Raw genomic sequence first — 22,401 nt, 5'->3', positions numbered from 1 at the left:
TACAGTTTGTTGAGGTGCTGCTGGTGTTTTGGGGAGTTAAGGGGTTAACATGGAGTTAAGGGGTTAACATGTGAAGCACCCGTTTGCTGATACCCCCCCTTAAACAAACAGACCGGCTCTGCTCTGCTCTGCTCGGACTACAGACTCCACTACATGCAGCCTGATCCTGCTCCTGTGAACCGGAGAGAAACGGACCCACCGGCTCTCAGCCTGCAGCCCGGTGCCCGGTGCCCGGTGCTTTCTCCCGGTAACCGTCCGAGGATGTACAGGAAGATGAGCAGCAGCAGCACATGTCAGCCAGCCGGATCGATGCTGCTGTCGGTCATAAAGTAGACACATAAAGAACTAGAACTGGTCATCTTTATTGTGCATGAAGCCTGGCTCGGCTCGGCTCGGTTCGGCTCCAGAGACTCAGGATGAGGAAACCCAAAGTGACTCGGATGGGTTTATCTTTGTGTCTGGGATGTTTCATCATGGTCATCCTCTACATGAACAGCAGTCTGAGGCCAGGTGAGCACACGTTATTCTTTATCATTAATATGTTATATATTATATATATTATATTATTCTTTATCATTAATATGTTATATATTATATATATTATATTATTCTTTATCATTAATATGTTATATATTATATATATTATATTATTCTTTATCATTAATATGTTATATATTATATATATTATATTATTCTTTATCATTAATATGTTATATATTATATATATTATATTATTCTTTATCATGGAGCCAACAAACATCTGGATCTTCTGCATTTATTACAGATATTGTTTATTCTTCTTCTAAAATAAAATAATAAGAATGTAATCCCTCAATAGGACTAGTGAAGTCCATCAAAATACAATAAAGTCAAATATTACAGTTTATCACCACCACAAGTTTTCCCATCTATTCATAATTAAATACAGTATTCATACATGTATTTGTTTCTACATGCTGAAATAGATCTTAGCAGTAAATTCTCATTTATTTATTACAGCACATATAGCCAAACTAAAATTGAAAATATTTAAAAAGAAAAGTCATACAGTAGGATCTAAATACAAAAGTAACATGAGGTATTATATATTTTCTGCATAGATTGCATTCATTTACAACATATTTTGGACAATAAATGTTTTGTATGGTTAAAAAAATAAATAATAATAATAATAAATATATATATTTTTATATTATTATTATTATTATTATTATTGTATTTATTTATTGTAAATATGTGTATACATATATATGTGTATATATGTATATCTATACATATATACTGTATATTTACGTATATCCGTACATGTGTGTGTGTGTATATATATATTTATATATATATATATATATATAAATAAATAAAAAAATAAATATATATATATCTATATTTATTTATTTATATTATTTTTTTAATTGTTTTTATATATACAGTATATGTATATGCATATATATATATGTATATATATGTATAAATAACAAATTTATTTTTTTAATTATTATTATATATTTTTTATTAATTTCAAAAATAAATAAATATAAGTAAATAAATAAATAAGTAAATAAATACATAAATAAATATATATTTATATATATGCTGTTGGTGCAGCAGTCTTATTTTTTATTTTTTTATATATATATATATATATATATATATATATATATATATCTATGCTGTTGGTGCATATTCTGTATAAGGTTCACTCATGTCATGTCCACATGTCATAATAATTGAATCCATTCATATCATGCACTGTCAGCACTGTAGTATAGTAATAATCTGATGCAAGTGTGTTTGAATGGAGAGAGTCTGAGATGTGCTGTATTTTACACATCATAATCAAGGGGATTTCTGTTTGTGTTATTGAATATTTTTTTATACTGACTCAGTACAGTATGTCCTCCCTCTCTGTGTCTGAGAGAACTGCTCATCTCGGTGGGGGAACAATTTCATTACCAGCCTGATTAGTGGAGAGTTTCCTCTGCTACGTGGAGGAAGGCTGGGAGAGGTTGCAGCTGCCCGGTATAGTGGAGTTAGTTTCCACCTCTTCCAGGTTTCTCTCTGCCACATACAATGGCCTCATTCAGACACGCCAAGCTATAGCATGGGCCAAAAAAGAGCTTATATAGCCCATACTGTGAGGAGCGTTTTGGTTTTTTAAGAGAGGGGGTCAGTCAGTTCTGGATATGTGAGACATGCGGCAAAGGCTGGTTAGAGTTATTAGGAATCTATGAAAGAGCAGCCTCATGTGGAGACAGATCCCATCCTATCACACTCCTGAAAAGGTTTCGCTTGAAATGTGCTGTTGATGTAAAGTTTTGGGCGACTGGAAGCACTCAAGGTTAAATAAAAAACCGTGAATCTGTCATGTTTGATGCATTCCAGCAGGTTTTTTTGTGGTGATGTTTACAGTAGATGTGCCTCCATGTGTTTTAAATAATCCTTAAGCACTCTTTGATTCTGTGGAGAACCATTGAAAGTTTTAGATCATGATTTAACTTTCGTAGATTAAAAATCTTGTATCTGCGTTGGGGCTGCTGTTGTGAATAGTTTGCCCTTCATCGTAGCTGCTGTAATAAATAAAAGCCTTTTTGTCACAGCAGACATTTTATATGTAATGGCAGGAAAAACATGTGAAATTAGAAGCATTATCTACGGCTACATTGCGTTCAGGTGTGTCAGTTTTAGGGCCCTGATGTGCATGCTGGCTCACCGGTATCATGGCTTAAAGCTGCAGTCGGTAACTTTGAACAAATGTGATAAAAAGTTATTTTTTGGGGATTTCAATCGATTAAAATATTTAATCACGATTAATCTCACATTTCTTATCTGTTCAAAATGTACCTTAAAGGAAGATTTGTCAAGTATTTAATACTCTTATCATCATGGGAGTGGACAAATATGCTGCTTTATGCAAATGTATGTATTTAGTTTTTATTGGAAATCAATTAACAACACAAAACAATGACAGATATTGATCCAGAAACCCTCACAGGTACTGCATTTAGCATAAACAATATGCTCCAATCATAACATGGCAAACTGCAGCCCAACAGGCAACAACAGCTGTCAGTGTGTCAGTGTGCTGACTTGACTATGACTCGCAATGTCAGTCAAAAATAATTGCATTTAGATGTTTTTTCAAAATCGTGCAGGCCTAATTTTGGAGATGTCTATACGAGGACATGCACAACTAATGCTCCCGAGAGGCTCCTGCATAGATAAAAGCAGCTATATAAGCCCTGTATGAATGGTGAAACATCTGAAAGTGATTATATAAGAGGCAGCCTCTGGTATTTTGGTGTTTGAATGTACACGCAATGCATCTCATGTTTCAGGCATAAAAGCTGCCTGTCAGCTTCAAATCACTTTAAATTGGTTTCAAATATGCAGCCAGTCTGTTGCTATTTACATTTAGAACACCTCCAACACCCCTCTCATTGCTCCATCTGGGCTAAAGGTCATATTGTTTGTTCAAAGACTATATAAAGCTGCAAGAGAGCAACTACACAACAAAAGGAGTGCACTGCCAAGTCAGAGTTACACAGTGACAAAGTGGACTCTTTTTGCAGACAGGATTCACAGCGCTCATCTAAATTTAGGATAATTGCATAGTTGCAGAGAAGGTTTACTGTACATGTGGTGAATGCTGCACTGTCATAGAGACGAGAGGATGGAAATAGTAGTTTTACAGAACATGAGAGGCCTCCAACACTGCAAAAAGTGACCATTCAACCAGACAGGACATCTGGTTTTTACCCCTTAAGTGCAAAATCTGCCTGTTGGTCTGTTGGTCTGACATAATTCACTTCTTTCTAACACAGATCAGCGAGTTTCACTTTAAAAGGAAGTTACCGCTTTTAGTGTTGTAGTCTGAGTAACGTGACGTAATATCCGTTCCGTATCCGTCAACCAAAACAAAACGCAGCCGGCTGAAACGAAAAAGTAGAAAACAGCGGAAGGTCGGCGTGGATATGACCTGCACCCTCACATGTTAAATCCAGCGTGGTAAACACTACACATCCAGTAAAGGATGGAAACACTTTGGGTTTCACACATTGACAGGAAAAGCAGAGCTAGACATCACGGCTAAAGCTGCATGCTAACTCTGTCACGGACAGGAAATGTTATCGTATCGCGGTAACGTGGCAGTTGAGCCGGCCATCGCTCTCATCTCCGTGGTCAAATGGGCCGACGCTACGACTGTAGAGCATAATATACTGACATTTATAGAAATGCATTCAAACGGCCCCGATGGAGCTGACCATGGATGGATAAAGAGAACGGAGCTGACGGGAGAGCTAGAGACCACCTTGGAGAAGTTAGAGGAAGTAGGCACGTGGGACTGCATCCGGTTTTCAAAATAAGGTGTTAACAAAGGGAACTGTATATATAAAATACATCTATGGAAATAAGATTGATTGATTATATTCACCAGAAGTATAAAACATTACATGTCCCTTATAAAATAAAAAGAAAATACCACTAATCTGTAATGGAAATGTCTTTATTCTTTGATTTCTGGGTTGCAGGAATAGATTTAATAAATAATTTGACTTCAGGACATCTCTGACTACATACATGCTGAAAATCAACATTTTAATGGATTGATTTAGATATTTTCCAAAGTAAAAGTCCCTAGAAGTGTATGATTCAACTTTTTCCCCATGGTCTAGTGTTAAAAAAGTTAACAAAAATCACAATAAATCGTAATATCGAATCGCAATACTTAAAAATACTGATCGAATAAAGAATCGGCTCCCAAGTATCGTGATAGTATGTAATTGGAAGATAGGTTTACCTTCCCTACTTATTACGAGAAACCTGGGTTTTCTCTGGCATTTCCTCCGTTCCAGAGGACATGACTCGTTAAGATGAGCATTTCTTCCTTTGTGTGGTATCTTCACTACCAGGGCAGCTGTGGTTTCTCTATAAACTTTACACAGACAAACAAGGACTGAGGAGGAGGAAGAGGAAGAAGAGGGCTGTGTGGGGCAGCATGCTGGAATGTGTTTTATAGCATCGTCAGGATCTTCTCCTGGGGAATAAAACACTGATTTACATGTCGCCAGAAGCATTTACAGATACAGATGTGAGCTGATGGTTATCAGCTCGTTCTTGCTATTTAATTACAAGCGGAGACTATCGTTTGTTCCTCGGGGCTACGCTTATTATCCCTGTACAGGAGAGCTACCCTCCCCTCCCACCTCATACCTTCCCTGTCTGGGCTTGACTTGAGGCCCTAAAAGAGTCTTAAAACTGTTCAGCTTCATTGGGAGCACCTGCAGCGCACTAACCCAGATCGCTGCAGGGCTTCGCTGGACATAATTTGGAAATGGCGTCAGTCTTCGTCCCTAAAGTCCCATGAAGACTTGTCCAATTAAAAACAGAACAGAATATCCACAAAAGAAGCAGCGTGATTTAATCTTCATATCCTGTGGCTGCTAGTTGAAATGAGTTCAGTGTCCTAACTGCTGTCAGATCTTATGACAGGTCAGGGTGGTCCTGCTGTTCCAACCTGTCCTCCAGCCAGCTGCATATTCATGACGCTGAGCTGCAGGAGCCGATGATTCATGGAAACCATCTGCTCTCGGAGCCCAAATCCTCAAGTGACTGATTTGAGGGTTTTGTCCTTTCACTATTGATATTGCTCAATAATAAGAATTCTGTTGTTTTACTAAAGTCTGTGTGCTGCTGTGTGGTTAGCCGATAGACTGGAGGCTAAATATAGACGAACAACATGTTTGTTTGTGATGTGAAACCAACCGCAGGATTATATGATAGCAGATATGTGATTTAGCAAGATTTCAAAAGCTAAACTAAACTAATAAATCCATCTGCTGATCATGAAATCTGTTCAGGAAGCGATCTTATAATTGATCTATATAAGGCCATGTACACTGATCAGCCATAACATTCAGACCACTGGCAGGTGAAGTGAAAAACGTTGATTATCTGGTTACAATGGCACCTGGCAGTGGGGGGGAAGGGGGGGGATATATTAGACAGCAAGGGAACATTTTGAACTTTGAACTTTGTGTTGGAAGCAGAAAAAATGGGCCAGTGTAAGGATGTGAGCGACTTTGACAAGGGCCAAATAGTGACGTTTGGACGACCGGGTCAGAGCATCTCCAGAACTGCTGTTCTTGTGGCATGTTTCCGGTCTGCAGTGGTCAGGACCGACCAAAAGTGGAAGGAAAACCGGTGAGCCGGCGACAGGGTCAGACCCGAGGCTCATTGATGCACGTGGGCAGCGAAGGCAATACACCAAAGAACATAAATATACCCATCAGAAGCATTAAAATGCTGCTGAAACTTCTGTCAGAGGGTCCTCATGATGCGCTGATGATCATGGGTTTAAAAGAATATCAATACACATGAGTATCACATCAGTATTTTCACAGGGGTTCCTTGACCTCTGACCTCCAGATATGTGAATGTAAATGGGTTCTATGGGTACCCACGAGTCTCCCCTTTACAGACATGCCCACTTTATGATAATCACATGCAGTTTGGGGCAAGTCATAGTCAAGTCAGCACACTGACACACTGACAGCTGTTGTTGTCTGTTGGGCTGCAGTTTGCCATGTTATGATTTGAGCACATTTTTTTTAATGCTAAATGCAGTACCTGTGAGGGTTTCTGGATCAATATCTGTCATTGTTTTGTGTTATTAACTGATTTCCAATAGTAAATATATACGATACGATTAAATATTTTAATCGATTGACAGCCTTGCAATGAATCTCTTTATTCAAATTGAGGATTTGTAAAAAAAAAATTAGCATAATGACGTCAGCAAATTTAGTCTTTCTTAGATACAAGTAGGGGGGGGGGGCTTCAAGGAAAATAAGTTGGGAACCACTGTTAAAACCAAACACTGTCTCAGCTGTTAGCTCAAATTCCTCCATTGGGGAGATCCACCAACCCCACCTCAGAGGAAGGAGTAGTCCTGTTGGTTTAACCCCGTCTAGACCCAAAACTCTGCAGCATTCCTCCCGGTCCACACAGAACCCGGCGCTTTGGAAATGCAAAATATAGAAAGGCCGATGTGTCCGGGCCATAAACGGAGCTCTGTGTTTAGGTCCCACTGGGAAAACTGGGGCCCCCCAACCCACCCTCCATGGCCTCTCCTGCCAAAGAGCAGCTTTACTGAGAGACACACTGTACAAGGGAAAGCCTGATCCTTTTAGGCCACAAATGTGTATGTAAAGGGTGTTAGTGCACAGGCAGAGGCATGTGGGTGGCGTAGTGTCTGTTTATTGAGTCTCAGAAGAATGCATGCAGATGTGAGATATATAGGAGTTTTCCTGATACGAAGGAAATGCTCTAATTTTGGTGCCCAGTTGCATGTCCAGTACATTTGAATAATTGCAAATGCAAACATCTCTCTGCAGTCTAACAGGGTGATGATGATAAAAACAAACTGACATATGCAGCTGTTGGATCAGCAGATGTCAAACTCCTTTCACATGTTTAAATCATTACCTGCAGAGTTGATTGCTGCCACACTCTGCTCTACTCTCCGCCAAGCGCCTCATTATGTGCCATGAATACCTGTCAGTTTTTGGAACTTTCCATTTTTTGCAGGATTTTGCATAACATGAATAAAAACAAGACTAAGAGTGCTTTCACAACTGTAGTTCGGTTCATTTGGTCCAAACCAAGAGGGTGGAATTAAACCACCAAGAGGCGAAAAGATGAAGTTATACAGACTGACGGGTAACTTGCTGATTGGACAGTTGTGGCGACTGTCATCCTGCATCATCATCAGGCTGTGTATTGGCAAGAATCTGGCGATACGTATCATGATACAAGGGCAATGATTCAATATATTGCGATTTTTTTAAAATTTGATTTTAGGAAAACTGTCAAAGTATAAAGAACACTCCAGAAACACACCGTTTTAGAATAGGAAAAAATAACACATTTATACTGCATGCAAAAAAAACTGCATGTGATTATCATAAAGTGGGCATGTCTGTAAAGGGGAGACTCGTGGTTACCCATGGAACCCATTTACATTCACACATCTGGAGGTCAGAGGTCAAGGGACCCATTTGAATTGTTTTTCCCCTTTTCTAGTTTCACATGATAGCAGTATCCTCACTCTAGCTTTAAAACTGAGCCCACTACAACCTAAAAATCACAAGTTGCGTTGGGAGTGGTCGTGTTGGAAACGTGTTCCTGAATCACTGGTAGTTTCTGTGAGGAAGTGGTAATGTGTTTAGAAAACAGGTCAATAAACCAGTGTACTGTAGCAGAATGCTCCCCTCACTTCAGTAGCTCAAAGCTCAAGGACGAAACCTTCCTTTGGCAGCAGCATCTCTCTGACTGTGCACCGGGATACTTTGGATGATCTGCCTTTGACTGAAGGTGAACCCGTGTATTTCTCAGTTGCCACCGATGCCTCAAACAATAGAAATAGAAAATGTTTCAAGCCTGCTCCTCAACAGAGCAATGGTTTGCAGAGAGTTATTAGACAGGTGTCGATGGTAAAAATACGTCAGCAGCCTTGTTAGTACAGTCACAAAACTTCTAGAACCAAAGAAGTGCGGATTAACGCAGATGACGCTGATAACTTCACTTATAACTTTATGAATTTCACTTATAACAAGATCTACTTGGTGTCCCTCATATGCTCATTTATTCCTCCATAGTTGGATCATAAATACACAGACGGTACTGTACATGTCTCATTTATGAGTGTGTCAGTGGGTTTACAGCTCATAAGCTGCTTGGCACACATGACTGGCCCGATCACACCGCGGTGTGGAAAGACGCACACACACACACACACACACACACACACACTCTTTTCCAGTGAAAGCAGCTAGCACTAGCTCTAAAAGTTGCCAGATGACGTGATACGCTCATTTGCATATTGGGGATGTCATCGCACATCATTTGCATAAAGCTTAGTGGTTGTGTTTGCTGCCATGCTGTTGGCAGAGGAGTTGAGGACTGTGATTACTCTGAGCAGAATGCGTGGGAATGAAATACAATATAATATATTTACCACCTTTTCCCCGATGTGGATAAATTGCAAAATTTGATGGGCGGGTCTGAAAAGTTGCTAAATCTAGCGACAGTCACTCAGCTGAGTCTTCCTGTAGAGGCTCCATATTGTGTGTCAGTGACGACGTTTAAATGCACAAAATAGTTTTTTGCCGTCATTCTGAAAAAGACAATATTCCTACTAAGCAGTTTACATGGCTAATGAAAATTAATATTCCCGTTTACATGCAGCCGTGAATACTCAGATTAACGTAACCGGTGGTGAACACAGCCTCCCTCTTTCATTCCTTCAACCGCCTTCTTGAAAAGATCGGCGTTGTGATATTTGAGCATATCCAAAAACCTGTTGATATCCGAGTCTTTCATAATGTTTAAAAGTAGGAGTGTTTCTCCTTCTGACTAGAATTGTGGACTTTTCTTTTGGGGCATGCATCTCTGCAAACTGTCGGCTAGTTGTCATATTTGGAATAATAGTGGAATATTGGTGTGCATGTAAAAGTAGTCACTAATTAGCATTAAGTCCCATGTACTTGTAAATTCAGTTGCATACAGATGGCAAATATTACTGCTGTCTAAGCAATTGTGGAGCTTAATGACTCCATACAGCGCAGAGAAAATATGGATTATTTAATAAGGATCTTTGAAAGTATTAAAAACATTCTGAAGTTAATGGGACTCTAACATTAGTTTGAGTGATGACGCTGCAGAATGACGGTCATAAAATCTGTGAAATGAGAAGTTGAAACACATTTTTTTGCTCCTTGACTCAGCGCTGAGTCGCTTTGCTGATTCCCGACTTGCAGCTTCAGATATTTGAGCTTCAGAGCTCCGTCTGCAGATGTTTACTCCATTTTATTGTTTAATGCATTAATTGGCAAGATTTCCATGAATTAGCTCAGGATTTGAATGCAGAACCAAACACTAAAGTGGATATAATGCGGGACATTTTTAACTGTCTGCTCAGGACTCACATGTTGATCTGTGATTGTTTTGGGGGATGTGCTGCCTCTCGGTTCAGTAACACACAGATCAGAAGATTTCAGGAAGATGAGTCATATTAACTTTATTATGAAGTGGCAGCAATAAACCTGAAGGACAGTCAGGCAATTTCCTGATTAAGTGTCTTGTTTTCACTGGGTTATCTCATCACTTCATCATTTTGAAAAAATACTGCTTTAATGAAGATATGAAAACACAAATCAAGCGACCTTCAGTTAAATTTATTAGATTATAAATTCTGGCTTTAATTTTGTTAAATTCTTTAAAGGTCTTTAAAGTGATATTTCCATGTTTGTTTTTTATTATAAAGAAAGCTTAAATCCTATATAAATACTGTGAAAGTATCGAAACGCTCAATCCACAGTGAAATACACACAGCCCGTATTCAGAAACTCTGCATTTGAAACAAGCTGTCAGGATTTCTGTCCATTTGTGATGTCACAAATCTACAATATTTAGACCCTTTACACAGATTTAAACGTAAACATTCTTAACGTGTCCCAGTTTATTCCTGGTTGCAGTGTATGTGAATGTCTTCTCCACACTTCTCTGTGCAAACAACTGATAGAAGTTGGTCGAGAGCCGGATGAGAAGACACTTGATTTCTTTTATGAATAAAACAAATGTTTAATTATTGACAACTAGTGAGCTTTATAGGTTTTGGAAGGCATCTTGTCACCTGCTTAGCTGTTTCCAGTCTCTGAGCTAACATTTATGGTTTGAGTGATGTTTCCTCTGCGTTCGATTACAAAGCTGCAGCGCCACATTGTGTGACACCATGTTTTCCCCAAATGAACTTCTGTGTTCAGGTAGTGATACTGTGTGTTGTGACTCTGACCCAGTGGAGCTGTGTAATCTGATGCTGAGGTGAAAGCTCATCCAGCGATGCTTCTCAACATACCCAGACCTCATCTAGAAGCAGAGAAAGAAGCCAAAGAACCTCTTGGCTTCTCTTTCTGCTTCTCTTCAACCCACAGAGTCCAACAAAAGTAGCTTTTCAAAAATAGAAAATAGAAAGCTCTGGACTGCCAAAGCTCTACAATAGTACCTCATATTTGTACAGAGACCGGATGAAACTATGTCTAAATGTATGTGTGTAAACCACAGACGGTCCATGGTGTAAACAACGCTGCTGTATTTATGCCTAGATTACATTATTTTGAGTGTTTATGGAGCTTCTACAATGTTAGTGTAGCCTGGCCCTGAGGGAGCTGAACTCCATTCAGAAAACTAAAGTTGTTTGATTGTCGTCTTGCGGACAGACCTGACAAAGCATGAATTAAGACTTTTTACAAATCTGCATTATTCTGCAGTTATTTCCGGCATCCTTTTGATCTGTTTATTGCAATTAAATCTGTTCATTTTGGGTTCATACTGCTGCAGCAATCCAGATTAAATTAGCCGACGTGTGACTTGGTGAATACAGTAAATATGTGCAACCCTGGATGATGTTATGACCCCAGACAGGACGATGTATCTGGGACTTCCACAACATTTACAAACCAGCAAAGCAGTGGTTATTTTGACTTCTCTTTAACCCACAAAGTCTAACGAAAGTAACTTTTTAAAAATAGAAAAATTGAAAACTCTGGACTGCCAAAACCTTTTTTTATCTACCATTACAAGAGCACTGGAGCAGATTAAAACTGTGGCAATAACAAAACAATAAAATTCTCATTATTTTTCGTGTGAAAAAATGTTTTATTCTCTGTGTTACTGAATAGAATATAATGCCTTTATTGTTTTACATCTACTTTTTTTCTAGTCTTGAAGTAGTACACCACACAATATCTGTCATTACTGCCTATAGACTTGACAGGTGGATTCAAAAAAGTTAATTCTTCATCATGTCACTCGGATTCCAATCTGTATTTTTAATTATCACTGTGTCTCCGTGTCTTTTCTTTCATTTTTTTTATTCAAAAACTATATTTACAATATTTTGTATGATGGTTAATAGAGCCAGTTTGTGCTTATTTGTATTTGTAAACCTTCCAACTTCTCTTCTGTTCTTTTACTCCTGTTTTTACTGTTGAATATACAGTAAGTGCTATTGTCTGATAATGCGCCATTATGGGCCGTTTCATTATGTTAAGTTAAGATTGTTGCTTTAACGTTACACATGCTTGCTGTTTGAAGCTCTTTCAGTCAGATTTTCATGAGCGATGTGTTGTGTCTCCTCAGCCGGGGAGCCGCTCGGTGAGAGGAGCAGTGGGCAGAAGTCGAGGAGGAGTCCTCTACAGACGCTTTACGACGGCGACCAGGTCGGTCCTCTCTAACCACAGTCTGCAGTATAAACTCCTTATTAAGGCCTAACCTGAACTCCTTCTGTACAAATATTTATTCATAGGTATTTTCTCAGGCTGACTTGTGTATTTCTTTTTTGGGTAAAATATGTACATATTTTAGACGGAGCCCATAAGAGCAATTTAGACCTCCTGTGCAATATTTAGCAAGTGGATTTGAATCAAGATGTAATGTTTTGGTGTTGATCTGCTTTGGTCCAGACTGAAATATCTGGTGTTCCCCGGAGAATTGAGACACTTTAAAATGTCTGTCCAGGTCACTGTGTGTGGGATATGCTCAGCCTCCACTGTATGAACCTGAGGAGGAGTAAACAGGGATCTGACTTTCATCTTATCAGCATCTTAAATCCAATCAAACTAAATCCATCTGTTTTAGAGTAGCCTTTATAAACCCATCTCAGCTGAACTGTAAGCAAAGTATCTCCTGCTCTGACTAACTAAGTGGCTGCTCCACAAATCATCCCTGATCTTTATCTCGATCGTTGAGATTTTTTCCACGCCCAGTTGCTTTGATGCTGCTTTGTCCTGCAGTAAAAATAAAAAAGGTCAGCCATCTTTGTTGAATTACAGCAGTGACATTTATTGAGGAGGATTTACGGGTTTGTACGGACACTGTCGGACTTTAGACAATTAAGAGCTGAGTGAGTTAAGAGCTGCATTTGATGAGAGCAAGAGAGACGTTGGGATAAAGGAGGATTCTCTTCATGTATAGATTACATACAGTATGAGGCAGTATCATAAAACAACTAGGAGAATGGATCTTAAAGCATACAGTGTAAGTTTATGTGGGCTTTGAGAGGGATGCTTGTGTTATTTGACTGTCTGGCGCCTTTTAGTCTTGTTTTGCTTTAACAGGGAAGAACAGTCTGGTTCGTATCTGCTGTTCAAGACTCAACACAGCAAACATCCGTAATCAGATGTCCATAAAACACTATGTTAACATTAAAGATCGCAGTTAGCTTTAGTATCACTGAAGGAGTTGATGGATTGTTTATCAAAAAAGAAAAAGGGATGTTGGGAAATAATGTGTTGAGAGATTAGTCAATAGTACAAACTATCAGGGAGGGAAAAACAGATTTGATTGGAGAGGCAGGAGGAGAGGAGGAGAGGTTCTGTTGGTCTAATTGCTCTTTTTGCACAACACAAGGTGATCATTAAAGATAGTTTGACAGGAAGTGAAAGTAATGAGAGAAGTATGGATTTAATTTCATGATGACTTATACTGCAACATTGTGTTGGACAGAGCTGCAACAATTAATCGATTAGCTGCCAACTTTTAAATTAATCACCAACTATTTTAATAATCGGTTGGAGTAATTTATTTAAGGAAGAAAAGACTAAATTCTCTGATTCCAGCTTCTTAAATGAGAATATTTTCTGGTTTCTTTACTCCTCTATGACAGTAAATGGAATATCTTTGACAAAACCAGACATTTGAGGACGTCATGTTGGGCTTTGTGAAATACTGATCCATATTTTTCACCATTTTATATAATAGAATAGAAAGCTTTATTGTCATCGTATTAAATACAACGAGATTCACAGTTGCCACTTCTGGTCAGTGCTTTAAAACAAATACTTGACGAGACTAAACGAGGCAGATAAAACATATAACAGGTAAAACACACACACAGTTATGTGCAATATCACTGTTCATTGTGTGCAATATTAATGTGCAATATTACTTATTTAGTTTGTTAGCTTACTTTACCTTTTTTATGTTACTTATCTTATCTTATTTACTCAATTTATACACTTGAACTTGTTGTAATTTTGTTGTATTTTTGACCAATCTCTGGCAAAAAAATTTCCTTCGGGATTAATAAAGTTCTATCTTATCTTATCTTATAAAGCAAATAAAACAGGTAAAGTAGATGTAATAAATAAATATAAACAGAAGTGTTACACTAGAGGTATAAAATATAAAGATAAATGTAATGTAGACAGAGGTAATTGCACTTGTAAAATAGGTAGGGTAGATGTAATAAATAAAATGTAAACAAAGGTAGTTGCACTTGAGGTATAGTATATTGCATCAAAGGATATATTGCACAGTCAAATGTATTTCACATTCAGTGTATTAATTTTGCACAGATTTATTGTTTGTTCAGTGTCCGTATGGCACAGGGAAAGAAACTGTCTGTGAGTCTGGAGGTGCGAGCTTTCATTGACCTGTAGCGCCTTCCAGAGGTCAGCAGGTCAAACAGGTGAAACAGGTGATGAGCTGCGTGAGAGGAGTACCTGAGAATAGTTGTGGACCTACGGAGGCAGCGGGAGCTGGAGATCTCATCCAGGGAGGGCAGAGGGCAGCCAAACCACCAATTGATTAATCGAGAAAATAATCCACTGATTAATCGACAATGAAAATAATCGTTGGTTGCAGCCCTAGTGGTGGACAAGACTTAATACAAGCCTCTGGACTAGGGCTGGGCGATATGGAGAAATTCAGATATCACAATATTTTTTACCTTGATATCGATATTGCGGCGATATTGTAGTGTTGGTTCTGTTATAATATTTATAATAATAATATTTACACAATGAGATTTTTGATAAACAATCATCAGTAATGTGGATATAATGACTAAGTGGGTAAAAGGCAAATAATAGAACAGCTAGAACAGTCTAGTAAGTTCAGAAAACTACATCAACTTACTATATACTGCAGCCTTTTAAAAGCAGGAAAAGAAAACACTTACGCCATATTACCATATCCAAAATTGAAGACGATATCCGGTCTCATATCACGATATCAATATAATATTGATATATTGCCTAGCACTACTCTGGACCCATCAGAAGAATCTTGATTCAAACTATTTAAACAACTCTGGGCACTTTTAATCAACAAAGCATCATGTTAATATAGTCACATTTATCAGGAGTTGATAGAGACAGATAACGGGACAACAGAGAACAGAGATAAAGTTTGTTGCCTTAAAGGTCCCATATTGTAAAAAGTAAGATTGTCATGTCTTTTATATTATAAAGCAGGTTTAAGTGCTTTATAAATACTGTGAAAGTATCGAAGCGCTCAATATACGGAGAAACACACACAGCCCGTATTCAGAAACTGTGCGTTTGAAACAAGCCGTTAGGATTTCTGTCCATTTTGTGATGTCACAAATCTACAATATTTAGACCATTACACGGTTTTAAACGTAAAAATACTAAATGTGTCCCAGTTTTTTCCTGTTGCAGTGTATGTGAATGACATCAGCTGACAGGAAGTAAACATGGACCCAAGCTGTTGCCTAGCAACGCAATTCCGTTGCAATTCCGTTGAAATGCACTAAAACGGAGCGTTTCAGACAGAGGGTGAATACAGGCATATTCAGACAGACAGTATATGGGGAAAATAACGTTTTTTTTTAACATTACAGCATGTAAACATGTTCTAGTAGAAACACAAAATACAAGTATGAAACTGAAAATGAGCATGATATGGGACCTTTAAATCCGAGTGCTCCAGAATACTTTGGATCTCATCTCTAAAGTCTCTCCTGTTAAAACTCTCAACATGCTAACAAATGCCTGTTGTTGTTAAGTTTATTACAATTTATCTTTTTAATAATGAAAATAATGAAAAAGTTTATTAATGTTGTCTAATAAACACTCTAAATAGTGACTTTATCTCTGTATGAATCCATATAGAGCTCAGCGCTGCAGGACTCTGTAGCAGCTGTTCCTGGTTAAATCTCCCTGTGAGGAGAAGGAGGGTGAACATGCCAGAAAACAAACCACCTCCAGCAGACACAGTTTACTTTTAATTGCTTGTGATATTTTCTTAGTTCCTTCCCACTTAAAGGCTTTCCCAACGGGAGGAAGCTGCTAAGCTGTCGGGATGGAAACGGGCAGCGAATTGGATCATACAAGATCCATTTGTTTATTTACAGTATGTGAATGCTTTTGTGCTCCTTTGCTCATGCAGGTGATTAAGTGGAATAAATAAATTCAGATCTTTGGACCATTGAAGATGGTTTATATTATTGATTTAATCTTTTATCAATGGTTTTGATTAATGAAGAAGTGATAGGCTTCTTCTCCGAATACCCTAAAACATTTTAAAATAAAACATATATTTATTTTAAATATATATACTTTTTAAGATTCTCAGTACTCCCATTCAGATCTGACACCTCAGTTGTTACGCTGTTATTGAATTTAAAGCTGCATTAAAATATTTATACATTTTTTTATGGCTACTTTGTTACAGCGGAAAAAGCTGTAAACACAACTCTGACCATGTTATCATCTTATAATCTTATTGGTTATGTTAGCAAATAACTGCCTATTTACACATGCGGTCGACAGGAAGCAACTTTAGCATTCATTTGGCGTCATGTTTCTGTACACCTGATGAAATAAAGTCCAATATCCACTCTCCTTTTAGCTTTTTTATCCTGAATATCTGGCTCTTTAGCTGCTAAATGCTCCACAATATTCATCAGCTAGTTGCTAACGTTGTCTGTGTGCTGTTTTGTTCTCGGCAGGTAGTGCACAGTGGATTTATTGCAGCTGCTGTAGCTGAAAACAATGTTATAATAACAATAATAGTAATAAACTTTATTTATAGCACCTTTCTAAACACAGTTACAAAGTGGTTTACAATAAAAACAGAACACATTTAAATCACAAGGAGAATGAAATGATCTAAAAGCCCAAAACTTCACACATAAAAACACAGAGTAAAACAAACTAAAATGTCATAAAACATAAATAAATTCACAAAAAAAGTGGGATTTTTAGAAAGAGTTTTCAGCCCTGATCTCCTCAGGCAGGTCATTCCTGAGTCCAGGAGCCCTGAATGCAAAGGCTCTATCACCTATCACAGAATCTGAACCGTGGAACCACAAGGAACAACGCCTTTGAGGATCTCAGGGTGCGGGAAGAGACATGGGTAATAAGAGATCTGATAAATAACTTACTAATATTTTAAAATCAATTCTAAAGCAACAGATAGCCAGCGTGAGGAAGCCAGGATGGGTGAAATGAGGTCATGTATCTTAGTCCGGGTCAAAATCCTATCAGCAGAGTTTTGGATGAGCTGGAGGCGGGAGAGGAGAGGAGAGGAGAGGAGAGGAGAGGAGAGGACAGGAGAGGAGAGGAGAGGAGAGGAGAGGAGAGGAGAGGAGAGGAGAGGAGAGGAGAGGAGAAGAGAGGGTTTTTTTCTGCTGATAGCAGAGAGCAACGAATGACTGTAATCTAATCAACTAGTTTATGAAGGCGTGGATAACTGTTTCCAGATTTTTGGGAGGAAGAAATGTTCTTATCCTTGAGATGTATCTGAGATGATGAAAGCAGGATTGATCCATTGATTTAACAGGTTTGTCTAAGCTGAGGTTTTGATTGAAAATGACACCTAGATTTCTGCAATGCTGAGTTAATGTTAATGTTGATGAGAATAAAGTTTCAGGCTGTAAAAATCAAAACAATGTGCTGTCGAGCTGAGGGTAACTGCAGAGCCGGGGGAAAATCCCTTGCATGGTTTTGTCACTTCAAGTGACCCCTTTCACATTACACGTATTCTCTGGTAATATAAAAATACTGAGTAGTGCAGCTTTAAACATTTCTGTAACGAGAGATTGCATACAACCCTAAAAAGTGCTTGAAAAGCAAATAACTCTTTCCTCACAAAGTGCAAATTGCATCATGATCTAGTAAAACTGACACCTTTTGTGCTGCAAAACAGCTTTATAATTTGAGTGCTCTTTAATCTAATTTCAAATCGTAGGGCAGAACGGTCTCCCTGATCTGTCTTTACACCGCTTTTAAAGGATTATATTGCCTTTTGGCTTTGTGGAAAAACAGGACACATTGATTTGGTTAGAGAATCTTGGCTTAAATGTAATATTTCATGGCATTTGATGTGTGTGTATATCATAGACGTAGTCACCGTGATGTCACCTATTGGTGTCAAACCCTACGGTTGTGAAGCCTCGAGCTCACCATCTTGTTTTTTTTGCAACCAGAAGTGACACGAGAGGGTGGAGCTAAGTACAACCGAACTGAATAAGACATTTTTATGTAACCAAAAATTGTATAATTATCTTTGATGAACTAAAAACTGTGAAAGGGTTAAAGTTGTAAGACGAAAACACGAACAACTCCCAGACCGGACAATGCCGTGGTAGCGACATGTCAATCACAAGGTAGCCCCGCCCTAAAGCATCCCCTGCTTTATGGTCTATCTGACTCTAAATGGGACCATAATTTACTAAATGAACATCATGCTGTATTGAAGAAGACTTGAAACTAGCGATTGAGACCATAAACTCATGTTAACAATGTTTACTGAGGTAATAAATCAAGTGATAAGTAGACTCATTTTCTCATAGACTTCTATACAATCAGACTTCTTTTAGCAACCAGAGGAGTCGCCCCCTGCTGGCTGTTAGAGAGAATGCAGGTTTAAGGTCTACTACACCCTCTGGTGTATATGTACTCACCACACTAAAAAAGACTTTGGTATTCTCTTTGAATGGCATGTTTGTCTTGTGGTGCTTCCTGCTGGCTATTTTAATACCCTCAGAAAACCACACTGAATCATGCATATTGCTCACAAGTCCGAGGTGGAAAGACGGTGCTGTAAACATATAGTACACACACACACACACACACACACACACACACACACACACACACACACACTCTACAGTTTTTTGGCTAGTCCACCTTGATGTCCCGATGTCTGCCAGTAAACACAGAGCCACACATCGTGTCAGGCACCGAGTCAAACTGAGAGAGACTCGGGGCTCCGACCGCTGCAGTGGCGAGCCAGGCTGAGTAAATGAAAGAAGTAAATACGGCGTTTGTGCCACGAGGAGGCCGAGCTGAACCGGCTGACCCGTGATTTTATTATTAAGGCAGTATGATGCGGACGTCAGGGGATGGACCGTGATTAAGACCTCCAGAGGAGAAGTATCTCATCTCAGAGAGCTTAGGAAGTCTTGGCAATATGAAGGGTTTCTGTTAACTTTTATATTATACATTCTGGTTTGTTTTTCTCAGTATGACCTCCAACGGTTTATGACTTAAAAGTGACATAAACATGACATTTTTCTCCCGTCACAAATGCATACACTCCACTGATTTTTCATCATAGTGTGTGTACAGGTTTTGGGGAGTACTATGGCATAAAAAAACAAAACAATGTAGTATAAAAGGGAGCTGCGCCAAGTCTGGGAAATGTGATGTCACTTGAGTCCGCGTCAGTTGGGACTGAAGACTACAAGTTTGAAGATGAAAACAATGTGAGGGTGTGTGGAGTTAGAAAGAAGTGAGTTTACCATACAGCTGTAGCTCACTCATGGATGTATAATAAGACCTGGATACGGCGCCGGCGCTAAGCCTTGCTTCCAATTTCTTTCCAGTGGCCACTCGCGGTATCGCGGCAAAAGATCCCATGAAAGCATTTCCTCCGTAGACCGTCAGTGTAAAAGAGACATCTGTTAAACTGTTGACAGCACACCTTGAACTACAAACAAGGTCGATTATGAGTCTTTCTATTATGAATTTTAGATCCACGGAGGTTTCATATCTGTAAAGCTTTCCTCAAATCAAAAAAAGAGATTTAAATATCTGTGATGTCATTACAATTCAATGATAAATGACCACAACATCAACATCATCATCATCGTCATCGCAGGTTTTGGTTGCTTAGTAACGGCAGGTGCGACATGAGCACAACCTCCCAAGCACCTTGGATAAAAGGATGAAAGTAGCACGACTGGTGTTTTCTAGACACAACATGTGAACGGCGCCTTATTCTTCTTTTCCTCTTCCCCGTAGGTTGAGTCAGCAGTGCAGGCGATCCATCAGGGCCGACGGGAGGTGTTAGAAGAAGCCTGCCGCTCCTACACCCGCAAACGCAGAGTCCTGATCCCCGAGGACCTGAAGCACGTCATCGTGGACGACCAGCACGGCTTGCTGTACTGCTACGTGCCCAAAGTGGCGTGCACCAACTGGAAGCGGGTGCTCATGGTTCTGACGGGCGTCGCCGGGTCCCACCGAGAACCGCTGGCGATCCCCGCCAACGAGGCCCACATCCCGGGAAACCTCCGCACTCTGTCGGAGTACTCCACCTCGCAGATCAACCAGCGCCTGCGCTCCTACCTGAAGTTCGTCTTCGTGCGCGAGCCCTTCGAGCGGCTGGTGTCTGCGTACCGCAACAAATTCACGCGGAGCTACAACACCGCTTTTCATAGACGATACGGCACAAAGATAGTGCGGCGGCACAGGCTGGACCCGCAGCCAGAAGCCCTGGAGAGTGGAAACGACGTCTCCTTCGAGGAGTTTGTGTATTACCTCGTGGACCCGGCAACCCAGCGAGAAGAGCCCTTCAACGAGCACTGGGAGCGCGTGCACTCGCTGTGCCACCCCTGCCTCATCCACTACGACGTGGTGGGTAAATACGAGACGCTGGAGCAGGACTCCCGCTATGTGCTACAGCTAGCCGGGGTGGAGGACCAGGTCAGTTTCCCCGCCTCGTCCAAGAGCACCAGGACTACAGGAGACATGGCGGCCCAGTTCTTCCACAACATCAGCCCCTTCTACCAGAAGAAGCTGTACAACCTCTATCGCATGGACTTCCTGCTCTTCAACTACTCGATACCAGCCTACCTCAAGTTTAGATGAGGCTGGGACATCACTCATCCTTGAACATGTGGAGCCTGGACTCTGGTAGCGGTTTGTTTTCGAGAGGTTTCTCTCTGTGTAGGCCTTACTACGGACACTGCAAATACTCTTGAAAATGTATCCTGATCCAAAGTAAATACATTTTTACAGACTGAAGAACTTGTGTACACACAGAGGATACGAGTAGGAGAGGAGACGTTTCATCACAAGATGACAGTTGTTGCCTCAAGAAGGCAAATTATATTTTACTGTAACCGGTGATCCGGTGGATGTCGGTCACTGCCTTTTGAAAGTGTGAAATACCGTTCGACTTCTGGTTTAATTTAATTTCGGTTGTCATCTGCTGTTTCAAAAGTGTAATTTGCACAACAAATGGAATCTGCAGTTACTTAATGAACAACCCGGTCTCACTCCCGACTCGTCAAATACCAACGCTTGGTCACTGGCCTTCAGCGTCTGATACCGACACACCGCGGCACCCTTTAGCGTCTGTATGAAAAGCAGCACGCTTTCAACTAACTGCAATGTAAACCCATCCATCATTATTAAGACGCTCAGAGAAAACTGACGTAGTATAAAGAGCGTGAAAGGTGGGTAGAGTGGGAGTCGAGGTTGGACGGGGTCAAACAAACACAGGACTTTCACCCTGTTTGTGTGCCGTGTCAACATTGACCATAGTTTTGTTACCTAACTTCCGTACTTTACCAACGGCAGTGTTACTTGCCGTGCTGTTGTGTGTTATGTGTTGCTGCTCTCTCTCCTGTGTCTCTCCAGGTGCTGCCCCACAGTGCAGCAGCAGTGAGTGGTCGCGTGCAGGTGTGTTTAATCACTCATCAGGGTCTGGAGTATAAAGGAGCTGGAGACAGCTGTGGGCGAGGCCAGTGAGCCATTACGCAGAGGCAAGGAACATATATTGCCAAGAAGTGAGAGTCAGTTGTTCGTTCCATTGCAACGTCGGCGCCCAGCAGCAGAGCTACGCTTCTGCCATTTTGGACTGAAAGCGACTACCGGATGCCAGTAAAACGTTCGCCTACAAAGTGCTGTACAAAAGTAAAACTAAATTATTTCTTTTCTATTTTCATATTCTGCAGAAATGGCCTGTGTTGAAGAAATTATAAAATATTATAAATATAATAAGCATTTTGGTAACACTTCATTTTACAGGTCTGCAAATTTCATGGTAATTAGGTGATAATTTCTTTGGAATTACAGCCAAATAACCCCAATATTTACCTCAAAATGTATCGAAAATTACTTTTTTATAAACATTAATTAATAATTATATGCTAAAATAGCATATAAGGGTTAAGTTAGGGCCCTGAGGCTTGAGAAGCGGCTGCTCTTCATCGGAGGTGAAAAGCCAAAACTAATAAAAGACACTTCTGATCAGGCACAAATCTCCCCATTGTGTGACTTATTGTCTACACAAATGTAACCTGGTAGC

The 22,401-nt window shown here is 39.7% G+C and overlaps 1 protein-coding gene across 2 annotated transcripts; it reads left to right on the top strand.

Annotated features, from left to right (window-relative positions):
• Nucleotides 1-21,984, top strand: LOC119487966 (carbohydrate sulfotransferase 11-like). Of its 2 annotated transcripts, XM_037769182.1 has the most exons (4): nt 1-510; nt 12,199-12,278; nt 20,112-21,002; nt 21,732-21,984. In XM_037769182.1, the coding sequence occupies exons 1-3, from the start codon at nt 417-419 to the stop codon at nt 20,955-20,957; spliced, it is 1,020 nt and encodes a 339-aa protein (XP_037625110.1). In that variant the 5' UTR covers nt 1-416; the 3' UTR covers nt 20,958-21,002; nt 21,732-21,984. The 2 variants fall into 2 exon arrangements, with proteins under 2 accessions (XP_037625110.1, XP_037625024.1); XM_037769096.1 differs by having other exon boundaries at nt 20,112-21,984.
• Nucleotides 21,985-22,401: the final 417 nt, after the last annotated feature.

The sequence above is a fragment of the Sebastes umbrosus genome, chromosome 1 (genome assembly GCF_015220745.1).
Source record: "Sebastes umbrosus isolate fSebUmb1 chromosome 1, fSebUmb1.pri, whole genome shotgun sequence".
Taxonomy (NCBI): Eukaryota; Metazoa; Chordata; class Actinopteri; order Perciformes; family Sebastidae; genus Sebastes; species Sebastes umbrosus.
Note: the sequence above shows the minus strand (reverse complement) of the source record. Positions and strands in the feature narration are given on the sequence as shown.

Bases quoted from the DNA above. Each gene is read 5' to 3' on its own strand.
- LOC119487966 (XM_037769182.1), top strand. From the start codon at position 417: ATGAGGAAACCCAAAGTGACTCGGATGGGTTTATCTTTGTGTCTGGGA. The intron at 511-12,198 runs GTGAGCACACGT...GTGTCTCCTCAG, and splicing joins GAACAGCAGTCTGAGGCCAG to CCGGGGAGCCGCTCGGTGAG. The intron at 12,279-20,111 runs GTCGGTCCTCTC...TCTTCCCCGTAG, and splicing joins CGCTTTACGACGGCGACCAG to GTTGAGTCAGCAGTGCAGGC.